The 25,484-nt window shown below is 36.0% G+C and overlaps 1 protein-coding gene and 1 pseudogene across 2 annotated transcripts; both read left to right on the top strand.

The window, feature by feature from the left end:
- The first annotated feature begins 14,512 nt into the window (after positions 1-14,512).
- LOC147277308 (uncharacterized) lies at positions 14,513-15,103 on the top strand (annotated as a pseudogene).
- A 1,623-nt stretch (positions 15,104-16,726) lies between these two features.
- On the top strand, positions 16,727-25,126 carry LOC147277307 (peroxidase N1-like). Of its 2 annotated transcripts, XM_086253247.1 has the most exons (4): positions 16,727-16,764; positions 22,948-23,305; positions 23,563-23,725; positions 24,696-25,126. In XM_086253247.1, the coding sequence occupies exons 1-4, from the start codon at positions 16,727-16,729 to the stop codon at positions 25,124-25,126; spliced, it is 990 nt and encodes a 329-aa protein (XP_086109373.1). The 2 variants fall into 2 exon arrangements, with proteins under 2 accessions (XP_086109373.1, XP_086109375.1); XM_086253249.1 differs by lacking the exon at positions 16,727-16,764 and having other exon boundaries at positions 22,922-23,305.
- Positions 25,127-25,484: the final 358 nt, after the last annotated feature.

Genomic DNA, 25,484 nt, shown 5'->3' with positions numbered 1-25,484 from the left:
CCAGTGGCGGAGCCACATGAGGACCAAGTGGGACACAGGCCCCCACTCAACTTTTGGGGGAAAAAAATGGCCTATTGAGACAAAAAAAAAATTTAAAAAATTTCATGACTTGTTTACTAAAATACCCTTAAAATATCAGCCAGTCCTGATTCTTCATCTAATTCCTCCCCTTCCGCGTCTTCTTCTATTCTCTATGGACAACATTACAGCAAGCTCTGCAAAATTGGTAAATGAGCAATGGTCTACCAAAATAGGTAAATGATTTCTCTCTTCGTTTTCCTCTTGTAGCCTTGATTTATTTGTGCCTTTGAGACTTTGAATGTCAATCTCTATTTTTTGTTCTTGCAAAATTGTTTTTCTCTTCATATAAAGTTCTCTACTTTTCAACCCATATGAGTTTTTATACATGAAAAACTTAAAATAATTACTAAGGCTAAGCTATTTTATTGCAGGAATTTGATTTAGGATTTACTTATTTGAACTTGAAGTTGATTGGGTATTAATAAGAAAAGAAGGGAAAACTACTGCATATGGTAAATTAAAGCTATTTGATTGCAGAAAACTACTGCATATGAGAAGAAGAGAAGGGAAAACTTCTATTTAAATTAAAGCTATTTTATGTTTTGAACTTTTGATTAAAAGGTTTTGAAGCAAGTTGAAATTAGGTGTGCAATACTGAATTGGAAATGCCTCAATAAAGAAACGATGGTGTATTGGTGCCCCCACATGTATGTTTTCCTGGCTCCGCCACTGGTTGGGGTGCAGGGGGTGGCCGACAAAGGGAGTCTGCCATAGGTGGCTGCGGGGGTGGAAGGAGGGAGGTGTAAGACTTATTGCTGTCTTAAACCATAAAGTGTTGGTCTTCTAATCACATTAGGAATAAAGGGCTGCAGTGTTTGATTAGGAACTTAAACCAGCTAGAGTTTTGGTCTTTGTATGCCATAAATTTTCGACTGCAATACCAAATATCATAAGGATTCCCATTTTCTTGTGGACTTAGGATTAATTAACTATTAGTATTGCATAAGGACACGCAAGTTTTCCTTGATGGGAATGACTCTTGTTGTGAAGCATATAAATAGAGGTCCCTCTCCAAACGATCAATGCATTCTCAAAAGTAATATTCACCCCATCTAGAATCAGAGACTAAGGGATTGGATTGTGAGAGAAGAGCTCTGTTTTCTTTATTTCATTGTTCTGCAGAATTCTAGTTTCCTTGTTGCTGCACTAGTTGATCTCATATCGTTTTTATGGCAGACCAAGGTATGTGTTTTAGAACATACAACTATAAAGTATTACATGTGGTATCAGAGCCTAAGTTGCATGTTCTAAAATCTGATTGCTAACCTTTAAAATCAATTTCTATCTGCAAGTATGATTGATTGTTAGATTACGAATAATTTATGTACTGTACGTTTAACCATGTCTGCTTGCAAAAATCGATTTGTATGCTGCCTGATTTTTACAAGAAACTTTGATTAATCGATTATATATATACTAACCAGCATATATGAGTGTATATTACCTGATTGCTTGCATATTTTCAAATTCAAGTGCATAATTATATATATATATATATATCAAGTCTGCATGTACTTTTATGTTGCAAGCTATACTGCAAATTGTGTACTGTTTTAATCGAGACAAGCATATTTGTCATTGAACTTATTCAATTGATGTATCATAAATATTCTGTTAAACTAAGAATGATAAGATTGCATGATTACTTAAATGTATATATCTATATATATAAAATATTGATTAACAAGTGTGATCTTGGTATCAAGAATCAACCCAATCACACTTGACAGCATATAGATCGGATCTGTAGAATTTTGAATCAATCAAGTGAGCCACAGCAACTTGGTCCATTCAAATATTTTGCAATCAAAGTTATTGATCTCAAAATATTGCATCATAACTGAAATCAAATTGATTAACTTTCTGTCCACAGATGAGAGTAACTCAATTTGAAATCACTTATGATGGAAAGACATGTGATATAAACTACATGAGTTAATAAAGAAATTCCTTCAGTCCACAGACGTGGGAATCTTTTTATTCAAGAAACTCATGCATTTTCATATTATAGTGCTTCATATACATGTTTAATTCTCAACCCACTGGTGTGAATTAATAATGTAGTAAACTTTAAGGTTTTCATGGGGATTGTGTTAATTTGTGAATCTTGCTTTAATGCTACAGTCAACACTTCAATGAATTATAACACTATTGAAACACTGACTGGATCCAACTACAAGAAGTGGAAGCAAGACCTTGAGATATCTTTGGGATTGCTGGATTTTGATATAGCACTGAGGGAAAATAAACCAGAAATTCCTGCTGCTGATGCAGCAGCAGATGTTAAGGCACACTATGTCAAGTGGGAGAAGGCCAATAGGATGGCCATTCTCATTATGCAGAGATCCATGTCACCAGCTGTGAGGGGTGGCATTCCACCTTCTGACAGTGCTAGGACATTCCTTGAATCTATTGGACTGAAATTCAAGGAATCTGAAAAGGCAGAAAAAGGTATTTTGCTGAACCAATTGACTAATATCAGGTACAATCGAGAAGGGGGAGTAAGGCTGCACATTCTGAATATGATTGACATTGGTACCAAGCTGAGAGAACTCAATGTCACAGTTGATGATAGTCTGATGGTTCACCTTGCATTGAACTCTCTGCCAAGTGAATTCGACCTGCTGAAAAGTAACTATATCTCTCAAAGGGAAACTTGGACTCTAGATGATCTGATAAGCATTTGTGCACAAGATGAACAAAGACAGAAAAGAGAGAAAGATAAGAACCATGTTAACCTGATTCAAGCTAACCCGAGAGAGAACAATAATGCTCAATTTGCTGCTAGGGCCAACAATGCTCAACCTGCTGCCAGGGCTAATTTTGCAGGGAGAGTTGGGAATAGAAACAATCCTAAACTGGGGCAGAATAAATGTTTCTTTTGTAAGAAACCAGGGCATATGAAAAAGGATTGTAGGAGGTACAAACGATGGCTAGAAAAGAGAAAGACTAAAGGTAATTTTAATCATGTTTCAGTATGTTTTGAATCTAACACTATAGAGGTTCCTTCTAATTCTTGGTGGCTTGATAGTGGTGCAACAATTCATGTTACTAATTCTTTGCAGGGGTTCATAACCAAGAGACCACCAAACAAGGATGAGGTGAAGGTGTTCGTAGGCAATGGAGAGAAGATCCAGGTGGACTTCATTGGCTTAGTTAGGATTGAATTAGAGTCAGGCTTTATTTTGGAATTAGTTGATGCAGTATATGTACATTCCATTAGAAGGAACTTAGTTTCAATTAGTAGGCTTGTTAAATCAAACTTCAACTTTGAGTTTGATCAATTTGGTTTCAGCATTTTCAATAACAAAGTTCTAGTTGGCAATGGAATTTTAGTTGACAATCTTTTTCGTCTGAATTGCAAGCATTCTGGTTCAACCATTAACACAATCAGCAGCAACCTATATTCAAATAAACTAAATTCATGCAAACTTTGGCATAAAAGACTTGGACATATATCAAAGGAAAGAATGAACACCTTATGCAAAGAATTAGTGTTGCCACCACTTGATTTCAATGACTTGGAGAATGTGTGCATCGAATGTGTAAAAGGAAAATTCACAAATACCAGAAAGAAAGGTGCTGTTATAAGCCAAAATCTGCTAGAGCTAATACACACAAACATTTGTGGACCTTTCCCTAACCAGACACATGATGGTTTTAAATACTTCATTACTTTTACAGATGATTTCTCCAGATTTGGTTATGTGTACCTAATAGCTGAAAAGTCTAATGCACTGGATATGTTTAAAATCTTCAAAGCTGAAGTTGAAAATCACTTAAATCTCAAGATCAAAGTGGTAAGGTCTGATAAGGGTGGGGAGTTTTATGGAAGATTCGATGAGGCTGGTAGAAATCCAGGTCCCTTTGCAAGGTTTCTACAACAAGAAGGCATTGTTGCCCAATACACAAATCCAGGAACCCCACAACAAAATGGAGTCGCAGAGAGGCGCAATAGAACCTTGAAAGACATGATTAGGAGTATGATGTGTTGTTCTGACCTTCCCATTTTTCTTTGGGGAGAAGCTCTTAAGGCAGCAAACTACATTTTGAATAGAGTACCTACCAAAAGTGTGAATAAGATACCTTTTGAACTCTGGAACAATAGGAAACCTAGTCTAAATCATCTCAGAGTTTGGGGCTGCAAGGCAGAAGCCAAGTTATACAATCCTATGAAAAAGAAACTAGACCCAAAAACTACTAGCTACTTTTTTGTTGGATATCCAGATAGAACAAAAGGGTATAGATTCTATTGTCCAAATAACATAACCAGATTTGTTGAAACACAAAGAGCTGTGTTTATAGAAGATGATACAGTTGACACAAAAGAGGAAGGTTTTGTCTTTGATGAGCTACTAGATAGCAGTGAGAATCCATCAGTCTTAGTTTTACCTCATAGAGACTTGAGCAATGAGAAACCTTTAGAAGCTGAGAATAATCCTCAACCACCTGAGCAAATTATTGAGCAACCACCAGCAAATCAAGTAAATCTGCCAACTCAGAATAACAACATAGAATTAAGAAGATCACAAAGAGAGAGGAAATCAGCCTTGTCTGGTGATTATCTAGTCTACTTGCAGGAATCCGAGCATGACATTAACAATATAGATGATCCAACCACATTTAGGCAGGCTTTGCTTAGTGAACAAAATGATAAGTGGCTAGTAGCTATGAAATCTGAATTAGAATCAATGAAGAAGAATGGTGTCTGGAAATTGATGGAAAGACCTCAAGGGTGTAAACCTATAGGTTGCAAGTGGGTTTTTAAAACCAAAAGGGATTCAAAAGGGAACATTGACAGATATAAGGCAAGGTTAGTTGCCAAGGGCTTCACACAGCAAGAAGGGGTTGATTATAATGATACATTTTCTCTTGTCTTCACAAAAGACTCATTTCGAGTAATAATGGCACTTGTAGCACATTTTGACTTGTCACTTCATCAAATGGATGTAAAAACTGCATTCTTGAATGGAAACCTTGATGAAGATATATACATGCAGCAGCCAGAGGGTTTCATTTAAGAAGGGGAGAATCATTTGGTTTGCAAGCTAGATAAATCTATTTATGGTTTGAAACAAGCATCTAGGCAATGGTATCTGAAATTTGATGAAGTGGTGAGATCACATGGTTTTATAGAAAATCCAGCAGATGAGTGTATATACCTTAAGGTTTGTGGGAGAAATTTCATTATTTTGATCCTATATGTTGATGATATCATTTTAGCTAGCAGCAACTTGACCTTTTTACATGATACCAAGATGTTTCTGTCAAAGCATTTTGAAATGACAGATTTGGGTGAAGCCTCTTATGTGTTAGGCATTGAAATCAGCAGAGATAGAGAGAGAGGGTTACTCGGACTATCACAAAAGGGCTATATTGAAAAGGTGCTTAAAAGGTTCAACATGGAGACTTGTGCAGGAGGTGAAGTTCCCATTACAAAAGGAGATAAGCTAAGCAAGAGACAGGCACCTCAAACAGCTCAAGAGAGAATGGAAATGAATGACAAGCCTTATGCCTCACTGGTTGGGAGCATTATGTACGCTCAAGTCTGCACAAGACCTGATATTGCTTTTCCTGTTAGTGTATTGGGCAGATTTCAGTCCAATCTAGGCCAAGCACATTGGGTGACTGGCAAGAAAGTCATGAGGTACTTACAGAGAACAAAGGATTACAAACTGGTATACAAAAGAAGTGAAAGTTTAGAGTTGATAGGATTTGCAGATGCTGATTTTGCAGGATGTGTGGATTCACTCAAATCGACCTCAAGTTTCGTTTTCATGTTTGGAGGTGCAGTGTCTTGGAAGAGTGTCAAACAACATTTAGTGGCTTCATCAACAATGCAAGCAGAGTTTATTGCATGCTATGAAGCCACTGTGCATGCAGTGTGGTTGAAAAATTTCATTGCAAGCTTGAAAGTGGTTGATTCGATTGAAAGGCCCATTCAGTTGTGGAATGACAATAGTGCTGCAGTCTTCTTTACTAAGAACAACAAAAGATCTTCAGGGACTAAGCATTTGGACCTTAAATATCTGCTGGTTAGAGAAAAGGTTAAACAAGGGTATACCAAACTCGAACACATTGATACAAGTTCAATGATTGCTGATCCACTTAATAAAGGGCTTCCTAATGCAGCTTTTCACAAGCATGTAAAGAGCATGGGGTTGCTGAGTGGTTTTAATGATGTGTTAGATTAGTGGGAGTTGTGTCTCACACCTTGTTTATTTTTGTTTTAAGTTTTGCTGACAGAGTAGTTGGTTATTGTTTAGTAACATGTTTCATTGAATATTGGTGTTATGTTTCTAAACTCTAATTTTACAAATATGATTTCATATTTTGTTTTTGATATAATTGGCAAATGAATAAAGTAAGGTGTGTCTGTACAACATAGCTAGCAAAATAAGGTAGCTGCAGCACATATGGATTCATGAAAGAGCCAATTTTCATTTTCTAACTAAAGGAGATCTTAGTAATCTCTCAAGGGGACTTATGAATGTTTGTTTTGATTATGTGATCCTGGTCTTGACGGATGCCACATGTGTTTTTGAAGATGGATATGTGTGATTATAAAGACCTTGAATGATAATGCTCAATGTGCCTTGATGGTTCCATATCTAATCTTCAATCTTGACAGTGGCTTGACAGAGGAATGTAGTTGGGTTAAGTTTCAAACATGGCCATTAAAGTAATCAACATAAAGCCTCAGTGATTATTTGACCAACTGGGAGAATGTAAGACTTATTGCTGTCTTAAACCATAAAGTGTTGGTCTTCTAATCACATTAGGAATAAAGGGCTGCAGTGTTTGATTAGGAACTTAAACCAGCTAGAGTTTTGGTCTTTGTATGCCATAAATTTTCGGCTGCAATACCAAATATCATAAGGATTCCCATTTTCTTGTGGACTTAGGATTGATTAACTATTAGTATTGCATAAGTACACGCAAGTTTTCCTTGATGGGAATGACTCTTGTTGTGAAGCATATAAATAGAGGTCCCTCTCCAAACGATCAATGCATTCTCAAAAGTAATATTCACCCCATCTAGAATCAGAGACTAAGGGATCGGATTGTGAGAGAAGAGCTCTGTTTTCTTTATTTCATTGTTCTGCAGAATTCTAGTTTCCTTGTTGCTGCACTAGTTGATCTCATATCATTTTTATGGCAGACCAAGGTATGTGTTTTAGAACATACAACTATAAAGTATTACAGGAGGGAGGGAGGGAGTTGGTGTATTTGTTTTTTGAAAAACTTTATTTTGTGGGTATACTAAGTAAAGTTTTGGGTATGGAAAAAATATTTTATGGTATGAATAGTATAACTCTTAAACATATCTGATGTGGATTCAAAAAGACCAAATTATCCCTTAAAAATTAATTGAAAAAACTAAAATACTCTTGTTTTTAACAGAAAAATTGACGGACTTGGACGGAGGTGGGTAGATTGCAAAATTTTGTTAATTCAGGTGGCAGATTGATTCAATTTTTAAGTTAAGTGGTGACTTGCAAATCGAGGTATAGTCCAGGTGGGTGATTTGTAAAAAAGCCCTTTGTTGAACTTGTCATTTTGTCAACTCCTCAATCAATCTTGGTGACTGCCTCTTGCTGTACAAAATATTCTAAAAAGTAATTACCATCTTTCTTGTTAATTTAGAATGCTTGTTTGTCGTAGTTTTGAACTCCTTTATTGTGACTTAGGAGAGTGTATTTAATCCTGATTTTTAAAGACTTTTTATTGAATTAAAAAGTTTGGGAGTATTCAAATAAAAGTCTATGAAAGTCATGGGGTATTCTATCAAGAATGACTTTTAAAGATTTCTTTCGATTATAGACTTTTGTAGACTTTTAGCTATGAAGTATAAGAGAAAAAAATCATTTTTTTTTGTAGACTTTCATAAGAGAAAAAAATGAGTAGACTTCCCCCCCCCCTCTCTCTCTCTCTCTCTCTCTCTCTCTCTCTCTCTCTCTCTCTCTCTCTCTTCTTCTCCTTTTCTTTTCTTTTCTCTTCTCTCGAGCTCTCTGGTTTTGCTGGGTTTGCTAGCCTCTCATCCCAAAGGGACGTGTGGATGGAGAATGGAATTCTGTTGAATATGTGAAGGCCAGGCTGCATCAAATATGATTCATATGTGGAACTTATGTGGCCTGAAAGAGCAGGGACAAAAAAAAAAAGTGATTATGGAAGGGGAGGGATTAATGAGAGCTCAAGGTCAACATGTTGATTGTGCTAAGAAGGCCATGCAAGCTCTGTAGTCCATAAAGTATAGGATAGTAAAACAAACTAAATGAAAATAAAAACAAAAAACGTCTGCGCTACAAATCAATGTACAAGTTATTTTTTCATGTTGTTAAATGAATTAAAGATAACGTTTTCTCAAGAGGTTCTAACCTCAAATACTCTCCCAAATGTCATAACTGATTTAAAAAAAAAAAAAAAAAAAAACACAGAGTCGATTCAGCCACCAAAAGGAAAGAGCCAAGTCAATGTTTACACCTCATGACATGAATTTCAAGAAACTACAATTTGTATCACGATTATGTACACAGAACTAACCATCTCCAAATTATATTGATACAACATGTGCTGCTTGATATAGTTTTTCATCTTACGTTAATATACAATATACTTCCCATTTGCTCTGCTATGTAATTTACAAATTCTCTCCATTTGAACCAACATGCTCCATTGGGCACTCTTGAAAATTTGAAAAAAAAAAAAATTCCAAACGGGTAGAATACAAAGATGAGATCTAGAAAAATAGAAAAAGGAGAGATGATAAGAAAAAAAAAATGTTGTTGACATCTTTGTTGTCCTCCATGGCAATTATATAATTTATTAGAAGTCATTGAAAGTCTATCAATTTCTACGAAAGTTTTTTATATAAAACTCTATGCAAACCTATAAAAGTTCATGAAAGTCTATCATAATTCTGTAAAGTCTATAAAAGTCTATGAAAGTCTATGAAAGTCTATGAAGTCCATAAAAGTCTGTCACTTAAAAAGAGTCTTTAAAAGTCATGATTGAATACACCCCCTTTATTATGAGTCTTGTATTTGTTCATGGTTACCATTTAACGACTGTAACCTGGAGGTTGGTTTTTAATAAAAGTATTTTCTTCTATACTTTTGCTATTTATTTAATTACTCTTATCTAACTATTTTAATAATTAACCTATTTTGAGAATATTCGGCGTTATAATACTTGAGGTACACGTGTTATAATATTGGGTGTTCTCAAATTAGCTGTCGCTGTTACGTATCCGAGTTTTAAGGCATGACACGCTTCTTATATAAAAGTGCATATATGATTGTCATCAAAAGTTTCTTATAAATCACATATGGATGACCTGCATATGGATGCGAGAATTTCTAATACGCACAAAAAAATAAAACTATTTAATTAAACCATTTTTAATTTTTAATTAATTATACGATGTACCATCTCTCTAATAGAAGTATAACCCACCTATGTGGGTCTCACTTCTTCTGTAATAGAGGTTTAACCCACTTCTATTAGTCATAGTACACCACATAATCGGTTAAGATGGTCCAAATAACAATATATACTCTATATAAAAATTGTTTCTCTTTTGTTTTGAGTGCTGCTATTTGCACAACCTTTTTTTTTATTTTGCACACCCATCTTAAAAAAGAAAAATAAAACTCAAAAGAAAAGACCACCAAGCCCCTCCCCTCTTTCTCTCTCTTTCTCCTTCCCTCACCCAACACACCCCATCCCGTACACACCACCCCCCCTCCTCTCTTCTTTTTCTTCTTCTTCTTCTTCCTCCCAGTTGTAGCTCTCAGAGAAACGACAAAACGTTTTAAACTTCAAGAGTCTCCTCCTTTAGCACTCATTCTGAGAGCTTTCACAAGCATTCCAATGTCTTCCTCGTGTGCTGTACCACTTTCAGTTAGAAGAGAGCTCTTCAACCCATAACTGAGAGCAAGTTCATTGCCCCCACAAGGCCATTTCACCATAGTAAGCTCATGCTGCACTTTATCTTTGCATTTAATCAAAAAAAGTTTCAATTTTTTTTTTCTGGGTATTGATTGTTGAGTGTGTTGCTTTAGTTGGAAGCAAGCAAATGTGGAATGAACAGGAGGGGTTTTGCTTTTAAAGGAGTTGCACCCCGGCGAATGTGGACTGTTAGTCTCTTTAATTACCATCTTCATTTATGTTTCTCTCCTTCCCTCTCTTCTCTCTTCCTTTTTCTGTCTCTGTCTGTGACCACACACCCCGGCGACAGGAACCCAGCCACCCTGAATATAAAAAAAAATAAAAAATTTGCAGGTGGTTCGGCGGCCCAGTGCCAAAAACCGATGGTTTCGTTCGGTAGGTAGCCACCAAATATAATAGGATTGTTCTGCGGGTACCTGCCGAACGAAACCACCGGTTTCTGCACTGATCTGCCAAACCACCTGCAGAGTATTATTTTTTTTTTAGTTTTCTTCTTCGGCGAGCTGGGTAGGTTGGGTAGTCGGCGTGGTCTTGGCAGCTCTGCATGCATGTGCGCAGGTTGGGTGGGGGGAGGAATAAGGGAGGGGGTGAAGTGTGTATGGAAAGAGAGAGAGGGAAAGAGAGAAGAGACAGAGGGGGTGGGGGTAGGGGTGGCTGAAGGAGGTGTCGGAGATGGGCTGTGTGTTGCTGGTTTTAGTTGGGAGGTGGGGTGTGAAATGAGAAATTTGGTGAGTTAAGGTAATCTGGTAATTGGGAGAGGTGTGTGTATGATAAAATTTAATTGTGGAAGGTATGTGGAGGTGTGAAGTGAGAAAAAATAAAAAAATGGTGTACAAAAACAAAAAGTGTGTAAATAGCAGCACTCTTTGTTTTTTGTTGTTTTCTTTTACATACTATATATGCATCAGTTTTCTACCATATATAAGCACCATTAATGGGTCCTTTTGTAGAAATTTAAAATTAGGATACATTCTTGTGAGTCTCCCATTTAAGGATAAATATGTATCCTAAACGTTTCGGCTGTTACATTCCATGAACTTGACTTATTTTGTTATTGTTTTTTTTTTTTTGTATGTGTATGTGACAACAGGACCTGAGATGTTGAAGAAGACTTATGAATGTAACATCAAGATGATCTTAAGATATTGTGGTATTATTCTAAAAAAAACAGATATTGTGGTATTGGACAGCAATGAAACCTCCAAGATAAACAAGTTGCATTGTAATGGAAGTCCCACTAAGAAAATTAATTGCACAAGAAGATGAGTGCTCCTCTCACACACTGTTTTTAACTTTTTATAATCAGATCCCTCGGCTCTATTGTTCTTTGGCTTATTTGCACATTTACCCCCTGACTTAAAGGTTTTTTCTCACTTTGCCCCCTCACATTTATTTGTCTCATATAACCCCTTGAACTTTTATGCCGTTTCCCATATTGCCCGATTCCGTCAACTCCATCAACACCACCGTTAGAAATGCTGACGTGGCGGGGTAATTTCGTCTTTTCAGCCACAAAGGACCAATCTTTGTCATGTTTGTGCCATGTGGTAATTTGTGTGACCCAATATGCCATGTTGGCAACCCTCCCACATTTTTTTATTTCAAAATATAAACCTGAAATTTTAATTAAATAAAAACTTATAATTAAAAAAGAAAAATTTCTCTGGATTGTGGGTTTGAGGTGGGGCTAGGGGGAGGCGGAGGAGGGTGTGGGAGGGGCTGGGTAGTGGAGGGGGAGGGGTTGGGGGAGGGGCTAGATGGGGGTGGGTCGAGCTGGGGCGGATCGGGGCAGAGTGAGGGTGGGGCTGGGCTGGGATAGGGCTGGGCGGGGCAAGGCTCGGATTAGGCGGGGGAGGGGTTAGGCCGAGCTGGGGCTGGGCAAGGCTAGGCTGTGTGGGGCAGATCGAGGGCGAGGCAGATTGGGGGAGGAGGAGGGTGAGGCTGGGCGGAGCTAGGCTGGGTGGGGTGGGGCGGGGTTGGGGCTTGGCTGCGTGGAGTTGGGACTGGGTGGGTGTGGCTGGCATGTGCAGGGGAGAGAGAGAGAGAGAGAGAGAGAGAGAGAGAGAGAGAAAGAGAGAGAGAGATCAAGGGCGGGGCAGATTGGGGGAGGGTGAGGCTGGGCGGAGCTAGGCTAGGTGAGGCGGGGCTGGGGCTTGGCTGCGTGGAGTTGGGGCTGGGTGGGTGTGGTTGGCATGTGCAGGGAGAGAGAGAGAGAGAGAGAGAGTGAGAGAGAGAGAGAGAGAGAGAGAGAGAGAGAGAGAGAGTGAGAGAGAGAGAGAGAGAGAGAGAGAGAGGGGGATGAGGGCATGTGCAGTGGGTGGAGAGGGAGGGGTGGCCGGCCTGCGTAGTGGGTGGGGAGGGAGGGTTTGGTTTTTTTTTTGTTAATTTAATTGAATTGTAAAGATTTTATTTTTTAAATATTATTTTAATTTAAAGTTTTAATATTTTATTAATTTAAATATTGTTTTAAATATATTTTACGGCTGAAATGACAAAATTACCCTTCCACATCAGCATTTCTAACGGTGGTGTTGACGGAGTTGACGGAATCGGGCAATATGGGAAACGGCATAAAAGTTCAGGGGATTATATGAGACAAATACATGTGAGGGGGCAAACTGAAAAAAAACCTATAAGTCAGGGGGTAAATGTGCAAATAAGCCTTGTTCTTTCTTCAAATTAAACTTTTTCTTTAATCAAAAGGTAAGTAACTTTTCAATTAATTTTTACTGAAGATTGTAAAACTTTTTGGGTGGATGCAGCCACCTCTCATAAAAATAAAATTTAATTATTTCTGTTAGATACAAAAGTGTACGTGTTATGTCAGTGGGGAAAGAAGAAAACAAAACTCACAAAATTTATCACGTGTTTAAATTTGATTATTTTCTAGATCTTTTCTCAAAATCTTACATTTCTCGGTTCTTTTTTCCCTATTTCACTTTGATGGATCATGCATGCTTATAAATTCCTATATATATTACCTCTAGCTCCACAGTTAGAAATCAATAGCTAGCTACTGCTCTTATAGCAGTCACATAATTCACATTTATGAACCAAGAAATTGGGATAACGTACCTTGATAACAAAACAAAGGATCTCTTAGTAGAAAAAGGTCCAATAAGAAAATATAATCTGAATTTTCCTTTGGATAGTCCCTTTAGACATTTTTCATATGCACATTATGCACAAAAGTTACCAAATGGGGAGTGTCAAGATAGGAAATGGCTAGTGTACTCAAAGCATTTGGACAAAGTATATTGTTTTTGTTGCAAGTTGTTAATTTAAATCAGTGAACAACAAAATTTTTTTGGCAAATGAAGGATATAGAAATTGGAAACATCTTAGTGAGAGACTTAAACAATATGAGAATAATATTGAGCATATCACTAACATGAATACTTGGAATGAAATGCGAATCAGATTAGACAAGAATGAAACAATTGATAAAGAAATACATAAGCAAATTAAAGAAGAGAAAGAACGATGGAAACAAGTTTTAGTAAGAATAATTGCTGCTGTGAAATGTCTTGCTAAACATAATTAATCTGGCTTTTCGTGGAACCAATGAGAAACTATACCAAGATAATAATGGTAATTTTTTGGGTTTGATTGAAATGATTGTAGAGTTTGATTTAATAATGAAAGATCATATTCAACGCATTTTGAATAATGAGATTCATTATCACTATCTTGGTCATAAAATTCAAAATGAGTTGATTGCTGTGTTAATTAGCCTCTAATGCCAAAAGTGTACTCATTAAAAAAATCAAAGATGCAAAATATTTTTCAGTGATTCTTGATTGTACTCCAGATGTAAGCCACCAAGAACAAATGACTTTATTAGTACGGTGTGTAGACATGTCAAGTAGTCCAATAAAAGTTGAAGAGTACTTTTTAGAGTTTTTAAACGTGGATGATACATCTGGATTGGGCTGTACTTAAATCTCTTGATCTTGATATTGATGATTTGAGGGTACAAGGTTATGATAATGGGTCTAATATGAAAGGAAAACACCAAGGGGTTAAAAAGAGATTAATTGAAATAAATCCTAGAGCGTTCTATATGCCATGTGCCTGTCATAGTTTTAACCTAACTCTTAGCGATATGGTACACGTACTCTTGTGTTAAAGAGTTTCTTTTTTTGGAGTAGTTCAACGTATATATTCCTTCTTGTTTTCTAGCTCTACTAAAAGAAGGAGAATTTTACAATATAATATACATGGCTTAACTCTAAAGACATTGTCCACAACCTGTTGGGAAAGTCGAATTAAAAGTGTTAAAGCCATAAGATATCAAGCTCCCCAAATAAGAGAAGCTTTGTTGGAATTACATGAATCTAGTGATGATGCCAAGACAAAGAGTGAAGCTGAAAGTTTAGCAAATAATCTTGAAAGTTTTGAGTTTTTATTAAGTATGACTATTTGACATGATATTTTATTTAGCATTAACATGGTTAGTAAAAAGTTGCAATCAAAAGATATGTGTATTGATGCTGCCATAGAACAATTGAATGGGCTGATTTGTTTTTTGTTTTTTTTTTTTTTTTGAAAAATATAGGGAGAGTGGGTTTATATCTGCCATGATTTCTGTCAAAAGCATTGCCTCTGATATGGGAATTGATCCTGTATTTCCTAAAAAACGTCAAATTCGTAGAAAAAAAACAATTTGATGAGAATAACAATGATGAGGCAACACAAACGGAAGAAGAATCTTTTAGAGTTAACTACTTTCTTGTTGTTGTGGATACTGCAATTGATTCATTGAAGAGTAAATTTGACCAATTGAAAACATATGACAGTATTTTTGGGTTCTTGTTTGATTCAAAAAGGTTAACTTCTTTAGATGATGATAAATTTTAAAAAAATTCTGTTAATCTTGAGGCTGCTCTCAAACATGGTGAGTTGTCTGATATTGATTCAAATGATTTATTCTCTAAATTGAAAGTGTTACAAGTGGCTTTGCCAGCTGAAATAAAGTCAGCCATTGAAATTCTAGAGTTAATTTGTAAAAGCTGCAGATTGTTATCAAAATGTATCAATTGCTTATATAATTTTATTGACTTTCCTGTGACTATGGCATTTGTAAAAAAAAGCTTTTGAAAATTAAAATTGTTAAAATCTTACTTGAGATCATCTATGTCACAGGAAAGATTAAATGGATTGGCAATCTAAAGGATATGTTGGAAAATCTTGAAGTTGAAAAAGTTATTGATGACTTTGCTTCTAAACATGCTAGAAGAAGGCATTTTTGTTGAATTTTTGGTACTCATTACCATGTTGTATTGTTTTGTAGGGGTGCATAGCTGTTTTTTTGACATGGGTTCTTACATTGGTAAAGCATTCGGAGATGATTGATGAGGTATGTTGTTTGACAAGTCCAAAGGCCCCTAAAATTTTATTACTTTTTGTTCAAAACTTGTATGTCCAAAGAGGCAAAGACCCGACAAGTTTAATTGTTTTTTGTTCAAGATTATACAAACTGTGATATTGTTTTATATATAATGAAAATCGGTCTACAAAATTTTATAATTTTTTCCTTTGTAAAATTAAAATTATATACAAAAGGGCCCATTTCAAATTTTCGCCCCAGGCCTACCAAAAGTCAGGGCCAGCCCTGGTTGGCAAAGTAGCCGAGGTGGGTTTTGATGGCCGTGTCCTATCGGACTGCAAAGAAGGGAGGGGGCGAGAATGGAGGATGGAGATTGGAGGATAGGAGGAGGGTTTGGAGGGAGAGAGCTTGGCAAGTAAGGTCTTGCATGCGGGGTTTGGTGGAATGGTTGTTGACATGGGGATTTGGAGGAGTGGCAATGAAGGAAGAAGAAGAAGAATAGTCATGGATTTCGCTGTGTAGCTGTGTAGAGAGATAGGGAGGATGTTGATAGCCGGGTAGCTGTGTGATATATGGAGATCACAAATGAGGAGGATCTTCATGTGGGTGGGAGAAAGGGAAGGGCATATTTGTTTCGAAAATGGGCCAAAGAGCTATAAATGATAAAAATGGGTAGGAAGGGTTAGAAAAGATATTGTTGTATTAAAAAGAGATATTTAATGAAATTTCCCTTTGTTTTTCGTTGTTTAGAACTTCTTCGTTTTGAACTCTAAATTATTATGAGTCTTGTATTTGTTCAAGGTTACCATTTAATGACTGTAACCTTGGGGTTGGTTTTCTATAAAATTTTTTTCTTCTATATTTTTGTTGTGTATTTAATTATTTTAATCCCACCTATTTTACTAATTAACCTATTTTTAGAATATTTGGAGTTATAATTACTTGGGGTACGGGAGTTATATATAATTGTGGGTGTTATCAAGGTGTTTTATACCTGAGTTTTAGGGCGTGACATGCTTTCTATATAAAGTGCATATAAAATTGTCATCAATTGTTTCTTACAGACCAACTGACATGTAAGTGGATGACCTGCATGTGGATGCGAGAATTTCTACTATAAAAAAATAAATTAAACTATTTGAACCATTATAAATTTTTAATTGACTATGCGATATATCATCATATCATCTCTCTAATAGAAGTATATAACCCACCCATGTGGGTCTCACCTCTTCTCTAATAGAAGTTTAACACACTTCTATTAGACTTAGTACACCCACATGATCGGTTAAATTGGTTCAAATAACATTACACTACATAAAAATTGTTTCTCTTTTGTTTTGTGTTGTTTTTCTTTTAACTACTATGCATCAGTTTTCTACCGTAAGCATCATTACTCTAGCATGGGTCCCTTTTGTAAAAATTAAAAATTAGAATACATGCATTCTTGCGAGTCTCCCACTTTAGAATAAATATGTATTTTAAATGTTTTGGGTGTTACATTTCATGAACTTGCTGACTTATTTTATTAGTTTATTTATTTTTTTGTGTGTGTATGTGACAACAGTACACCTGAGATGTTGAAGAAGACTTATGAATGTACGATTAAGATGATCTTAAGATATTGTAGTATTGGACAGCAATGAAACCTCCAAATGAAAAAGTTGCATTGTAATGGAAGTCCTACTAAGAAAATTAATTGCACAAGAAGATGAGTGCTCCTCTCACACTTTTTTTTATAATCGGATGCCCTGGTTGGAGCAAGCACTACAACATTATCTAGCAAAGGTAACCAATTTTTTTTGTAGGAATAGATGCAATTGCCACTGTTATTAGTTTGTATTGCCCATTGCCACCCTGCAGTCACCATAGAGCATGTTGGAGGTTGGTGTTGGGGTGGCAAGGGAGCTAAGGCCACCCACATATAGGAATGGTGGAAGCTTTTGCCAAAACCTGCCATGACAGTCTGCAAGAATGCTCCTCACCAATGCTGCAGTTAGTTGGTTTCAATTTTTCACCATATCTAATGAGGTTTCTATATTGGTAGAGGATTGATATTATTAAATAATGATGTGTCATGGATTCTTCTACTATCTTGTTAAAAGTGGGTTATGTAGCTCACTAATTCCAACAGTAGCTTGCTGCATTCCCACCTTCTTGGTATTAGTTTCTGATTTGATTTCAGTAATTAAATATCCTCCACCATGCAAAAAAAAAAAAATGCTTACTAATTAATAGTAATGAATTTGCATGTTACCTCAAAGGAACACTACTAATTAATAAACTACTCATAAAATCTGAAACACATACTTGAACCGAATGTAACTTGCATTACACATATATATCAGTTGAAGCCTAAATTACAAATCATTCTATCAGTTTCCTTCAACATTCTTACAACTAGAAACATCTAAAACGATTAAACTTGGTCAAGCAACAGCTCCAAACCCGCTACAAAATACGTAGATACCTTGCCAGTTTTCACAAAAATATGACCAAGCTTTCACCATCAATATCATCCCCTTCAAGATCCTCCTTCACGAACTGAAGATCCTTCAATACCATCAATCTCACAGAACTACAAAATGAAATTTCTTTAATTGTACCACCAAAATAAATATATAAATGCCCCGATAATTATCAAGAGTGTACCTTAAACATGCAACTTTATCCTCTTGATTTGTTGCTGCTTCAGTAGTAATTCCCTCTGCTTCAAGAACACCATTTACACGTCATATAGTGCATATTTGTTAAATTAATTACTGATAAACAAACTTTTTTGTTGTACTTATATAGAATTAACCAACAACAATACTTAGCCATTGTGCATCATCTAAAATCTACACAAATATATACACCAATATATAAACCATACAGTGTTGAATGTTCCATATTGATGCAGGACAAGAAGTAAATTCGAAAATTGAGGACCGGACCTCTCCCCAGAGGACAAAACCACCAGAAACTCACCATTGAAGCTATGATGCTGAGGACTGGACCTCCAGGAAACCTCCATGTAGCTGAGGACCGGACCTCCAGGAACCTCCATGAAGCTGAGGACCGGACCTCCTCCTTGAAGTCCGGACCTCCAGGAAGCCTCCATGAAGCTAAGGATTGAACCTCCATGAAGCTGAGGACCGGACTTCCTCCTTAAGGTCCGGACCTCCAGAACCTCCAGCAACTCCCAGCTTCACCATGAAGACTGGACCTCTCCCAGCAAAATCTAATACTTCATATTCCTTTTATTTTTGAGTCTCACAATTGACTACAAAATTAAGTGTTTGTTTATAGCCACAAAATCATAAAGGAATTTATAAAACATAAATAAATATAAACAAATCTAAAAAATGAAAAAAACAAAAAAAACAGATTCACAACAAATATAAACAGATCAACTCTCAAACTCTTGTTCATCAGAAAGAAGCTCGCTTTTTTATTGTCCACAACATGACTCAAACTCGGTTCAACTAGGACGGAGGTCTCTTAGAAATTAGGGATCTTGGACAGGGCAGAAATTAGGGTTCATGGTGGGTCTCACCAGAAATTCTTCATATCCTCATTCGGGTGGTCCAGAGGATGTTCTTAAGATGATGATGATGGCGACAGTAGACACGACTTTGAAGATATAAATTATTCAAAGCTCCAAATCTGAAAGGAAACAATGAAACGTAATAGTTACAACCTAAATCTTCCTCTAAACACCAAATCTACAAATTGTAATAATTTTCAAAATCCCGAAACCCTAGAAGAAAATTTCATGATTTGAGAGAGGAAGAGAGAAAATGTTTGTTTACCCATGCGTGTCCTCTAAGTTGTATCCATGGAGAATGCAGAAGAAAAGATCTTGGGACATAGCAGTGAAAAGGTGTGAATCCATGTTTCCATTGGGTTGTTGAGCAATCAAAAGGCAAGGATAGAGAAAGGAGGAAGAGACTAGTTGATTGAGGTCTATGTCGCCAGTGTTGGCAGCTGGACGACGAAGAGATGGCCGAAGAGAGCTCACAGTAGAGGAGAGAGAAGAGAGAGAAAGAGAAGGGGGTGTGCTGCTGCTTCAGGACTAAAATGAGAAGAAAAATGTTGAAGTTAGGTCTCTATAAACAAACCCTATCTGACGAATTTACTAAATTACCCTTTAGAAGCCACATGGCACACACCTATAGGCTATAGGCTAACTAAAAAAACTAATAACCACAATCACTGAAAATACAAACACGTGTACAATTCAGCACAGCCATGAAGCAGAGGCCGAACCTGCAGGAAGCCAACATGAAGCTGAGGACCGGACCTCTAGAACCTCCAGCAGTCAGCACATTTTCTGAAAAGCATATTGTCTCCATCTACACAACAAATGGGTGTAGCAGGTGCTTCCTCATTCACGCACAGCCCAAGCACAAAGAGGAACCACAATTTCTGAAAAAACTCAAGTCCAGATGCCACAAACATGAATAATGGTGACCATAAAAGCAAAAAAACCCATGAATTTCCCCCACCTATGCGTAACAACAGTGGAAGGATTGAACCCTAGTTATTTGGCAATAAAGAACCCAAAGGGAACCCACTTTCCGATGGTGACTAGAGGAGGAGCAACCCCTTAATTTGGGGATTTGAACCGATCGACACTTTCTGGCGTGAGTGTTGACATCCACCGATGCTGGATCCCGTTTGGTTTGGGGGTGGGAAGAAAGAGATTATGTCACTATATAGAGAAACCCAGTAATGGTTTAGCCACTAGAAGCAACCAGACAAAAAATTAAACTCCTTTTTTTAGTTTAAATTAACTAAACCCCTTTTTTTAGTTTAAATTACTGGGGTGCCACAATTTAATCAACTAATCAGAATCATTAGTTGAATATGCAATCACTGTTCATGTCAGACTTAATAATGTAATCACTAATAATTAACATTAGTGAACAGCCACATTAGCAATTGGCACCCCCCCAACTTTGGTGGAAATCATTGGAGGCCTTTGCCAAAATTGTTGTAGTGAAGGATTTTATTTTCTCTCTAATAAGGACATCAAATTTCCTTGGGCCAGTAAATAATTTTCCTTTCCTGTACTTACCAAACATGGAAATGAAATTGATTTCTCATTCACAAACCTCCAAAACTTGAATTAAGGACAAAGAAATTTGGTCCCTCACATAAAATAAAGAAAAACCTTACTTTTTGTGGCTATCTCACAAATTACATCTCTAATTTACTAAAACGGATGTTTGGTTGACTATATATATGAAGCTGTATACCCAATGACGATTAAAGTTGTTATAAAATGACAATTAGAGATGACAAAAATTTTTAATGCAAAAATATTTGGTAGTGGTGAGAAAGAGAAGATAAAGATTGTAAATATCTTGATTAACTTCTGAAACTACAAATCACTTGCCAAACTTGGAAAATGAGTGCGCCACTACAAAATTTGACTCCCTTTTGGGGCGCATGATTTATCCTCTATGTACATATAACACTTTGTGGTGTCAATGATAATTATTAAAAAATCTTCTCAAACGTTTTTAGCATGGTTGACTATATATATATGAAGCTGTAATTATGCATTGTTTTTTTCCTGTAATTGTGGCTTAGGCTTTCTGTACATAGAGAAATTATTCTGTATAACCGCTATATTGACACGTGGTATAACCAGTCTATCTGTTATAATATGAGTGGATATTATTAATACTATACCCTACTAATATAAACACATCGTCCAATAATACCCTTACACGTTGAATTGGTTATACCACGTAGCGGTATATCGGTTATATCCTATAATTTTTCCTGTACATATACCACTTTGTGGTGTCAATGATAATTATTAGAAAATCTTCTCAAACGTTTTTAGCATGGTTGACTATATATATGAAGCTGTATACCCAATGAGGATTAAAGTTGTTATAAAATGACAATTAGAGTAGACAAAATTTTTTAATGCAAAAATATTTGGTAGTGGTGAGAAAGAGAAGATAAAGATTGTAAATATCTTGATTAACTTCTGAAACTACAAATCACTTGCCAAACTTGGAATATGAGTGCACCACTACAAAATTTTTTACTCACTTGTGGTGCGCATGATTTGTCCTCTACTGATGTAATTGTCATTCAATAATAACATGAACAAGAAAAAGCCACTTTGAATGTTTTTGTTTAAAAAAAAAATCGACTGTAATGTTGTTTTTATTTTTTATTTTTTTAATTGTTTACAATGGGATTTGAATATAAGATTTATCACTCTCTCATCAGGAAAATTTTAACTAAAGGACTTTAACTATACCCTAAATCTCTATTCATGGTATGAATTTCACTTTGTGTCAACTGAGGACTGAAATTTTCATTTTTGTCAATTAAGGACCTTGTTTTTCTCAGTTTTCATATCAACTTTGGCCCGACGCTAGACCTATTAAATCTCCATCAAATTTAGAAAAATTATACTGGGTTTAAAGATATGTATCTCCTCTTTACAACCATATAAAGATCACTCAAATCAAACATCTACAACTTCTGATAATCGGCCCCAAACTAAAGTACCCGAAACTGTTTAATTTTCCAGATATTTTTCCAGAGGTCCTATTGGATAGATTCGGGGTACCCTACTTAGATGTCTAATTTGAATATCTTTATATGGTTGTAAAGAGGAGATGTATAGCTTTAAACCCGGTATAAATTTGTTGAATTTGTTGGAGGTTAGACATAAAGTGAAATTCATATCCTGAGTAAAAACATTGGGTATAGTTGGAGTCCTTTAACTAAAATTTTCCCCTCTCATCCAATTAATGGCTTAGAATGAATTAGTTTAACATGAGTCCAAAACAATATGGCCACAAAATAAGTTGGGCCGCTATGAGCATGATCTAAATAAATGGATTGAGTTGAATTTTATGACATATCAAGCACAACAAAATCCGAGTTCAAAACATGTGTGACACAAGTACGACACAAAATATAGACCCAATTAGATATTAACATCGTCAGTGGCAAAAGAAGAAAACAAAACGTTGGCGGCCAATAAATGTCCAAAGAAGAGCACATACTTTTTTTTTTTTTTTTTTTGTTCAAGAAAGAGCACATACTTTTTAAATTGAGCTTTATAGCCAGTTTTTTTACCAGTAGATTTATTTAATATGAGAGCGCTAATTAAATACTAACACATTAGTAGCTAGGTTAATAAAAAGTTAATTATTCTTTCGGAATCGATCTCCATACAATATAATTAAACTTTTCATTATTTAGGTCACATAAAAATTGTTCTTACTAAAAATCAATTAAACAAAAATAATATATTTTGTTTGATTTTAGAATTTTGTAAACTCACAAAATTTATCCCGCCCGTGTTTAAATTTGATCATTTTTTAGATCTATTCTCAAAATTTGACATTTCTCAGTTCTTATCGATCCCTTTTTGACTTTGATGGATCATGCATGCCTATAAATACCTATATATATTGCCCCTAGCTCCACAGAAATCAATAGCTACTACTCCTATAGCAGTCTCATAATTCAATACCATAGATTTACTCCTTCAATTCATAATAAATGGTGGGTTTTGCAGGCCGTTCTAATGCCTCTCAAAAACTACGTTTATTGTTGTCAATGTTGGTTGCCTTTGTTACCACATCGGTACTGCAAGTGCAAGGGAAAGGCACAAGAGTAGGGTTCTATTCATATACATGTCCTCGGGCTGAATCCATAGTCAGGTCTACAGTTGCTGCTCATTTCCAATCTGATCCTGCTATTGCTCCTGGCTTGCTGAGGATGCACTTCCACGATTGCTTTGTCCGTGGCTGCGACGCTTCCATTCTCATCGACGGTGATGACACTGAGAAAACCATCTTCAATTTGACAGGATATGAAGTTATTGACGATGCTAAGGCTAAGCTTGAGAAGGCATGCCCAGGGATTGTCTCTTGCGCTGATATTCTTGCACTAGCTGCACGGGATGCCGTGGTTCTGGTAAATATATTATGTTGTTAGACTGTGAGTAAATAATACTATAAATTAAACTAAAAATCAACTTAAATAATTTTCTGAATTTACAATCATGTAATATATATATATAGTATATTAAATTATTCGGTAAAAAGAACATTTTTCGTTTAAGATCAGGGTAAGTTATTTGATAATCGCCATATATAAATGCATGCAATTGTGTTATTTCTTATCAAAAATTAGTTGATTCGATCATGTATATATGTACATATATTATGTAGGCCAATGGAGCAAGTTGGGCAGTGCCTACAGGACGCAGGGATGGGATGGTTTCATTGGCATCAGACGTAGCCAATTTGCCAGGCGTTACTGAATCAATTGATGCGCTAAAGCAAAAGTTTGCGGACAAGGGACTCAGTACTCTAGATTTGGTTACCCTTCTTGGTAAGCTACTTAAACTAGTGTTGTATACTTGTACACACACGTTTTTTTGTGTGGTCATGTTGCATACACATGTTAATTAACATTGTTCATCATATGACCCCATGCACTCATATTTGAACCAAATCATAGAATGGCATGGTGTGGTCACTGACTATATATATATAATTCTTTGGAGGGCACCCCTGTAAAAGTTGGGTGGGTCCCCACGCATGCAACACGTCAGGAAATGTCCTAAGACTCTGAGACTTGAAGCCAATCAATATTAAAATGAGATCTTGGATCTTTCATGCATATTGATATGGTTTTATTTTTTCATCGGTAGATAATCACAAAAATCATCATAATATAGAAGGGGTCTACAAAATTTAGAGGTCCTAAACATTTGGGAGGCGGTTGCCTCATTTGTCTCTTAGGGCATGTTTACTAAACTGGAATCGGAATATATAAGAATCAGAATGAGTAAGAATCAAAATCAGCAATTAATTAATTTTCATTAACGTGTTTACCAACTATTAGGAATTGGAATGAAATAGCAATTCCCAGGAATACGAATTCTTATTAACTATTAGTAAATACTATGAATGAGAATAGAAATAATTCTCAAATGTTAGTAAACACATGAAATTGAATCATTCCCATTCCTGATTAGTAAACATACACCTAAAGTCGATCTTAAAACACATGCAATTTGTGGATTGCTCCAAATATTTTTTTCTGAAAATAGGAAAATTATTCATAATTGTGAATAAAACTATTTTTACGTTCAATATCTACTGATCTAGCTAATTAATATGACTTGATCTCTCTCACAGTAGTATGATGCATGCAGGAGCTACCTATATATATATATATATATATATATATAAGTAGTTCTCATTTCTCAGTATATATATACAAATACAATTACTCCACCATTGTCGTCGTTAGTTCTCTTAACCATCTATACATAAATTTGTTTGTGCTATACTAGGAGCACATACCATAGGAGCTTCATCTTGCGAGTTCTTCAACTACAGACTATACAATTTCACCGCTGCACATGGTGTCGACCCTGTGATCGACCCAACGTTTGTTCCTCGACTACAAGCTCTGTGCCCACTAAATGACGATGATACAACTACAAGCCTAGTTCCATTAGACACAGGTAGTAGTGACAAGTTTGATGCATCTTTCTTTGCAAATTTGAGAAATGGCAGAGGAATTCTTGAGACTGATCAGAAGCTTTGGACTGATGCTACAACCAAACCATTTGTGCAACGCTTTCTCCAGGGTAGTTATGGCCCTCCTCAGTCGAACTTCAGTGTGATGTTTGGGAGGTCCATGGTGAAGCTGAGTAACATTGATGTGAAAACAGGGTCGACTAATGGTCAAATTCGTAAAGTATGTTCTGCAATAAATTGATCACGTAATTACTTCTATAATAAAGTTGCAAACAAGGACCAGTTTGGTATTGCTGTTACTTTAAAAATAATCACTTTCAACTGTGCTGTAAATATAATCAGCTGTGAATTAAATTAGCTAAGTGTTTGATAAACTGTGTTCTTAAAAGTGTTGCGGCTTATAAGTATAAAAAGTAGTGTATAAGTGTTTAATAAATTTTAGTGTTGAAATGTTGTGGCAATGTATAATGATTAAAATGTACGTATAATGAATAATTCCGATAAGCTTTTTGAATATGTGAATATTGAATATGTTTGGATATGTGAATTTGATCTTTGTATTGTTAATTCTAATAAGCTTTTTGTTTATGCATTAATAA

Source organism: Dryas octopetala, chromosome 8 (assembly GCF_963921425.1).
Source record: "Dryas octopetala chromosome 8, drDryOcto1.1, whole genome shotgun sequence".
In the NCBI taxonomy this organism is placed as follows: Eukaryota; Viridiplantae; Streptophyta; class Magnoliopsida; order Rosales; family Rosaceae; genus Dryas; species Dryas octopetala.
Note: the sequence above shows the minus strand (reverse complement) of the source record. Positions and strands in the feature narration are given on the sequence as shown.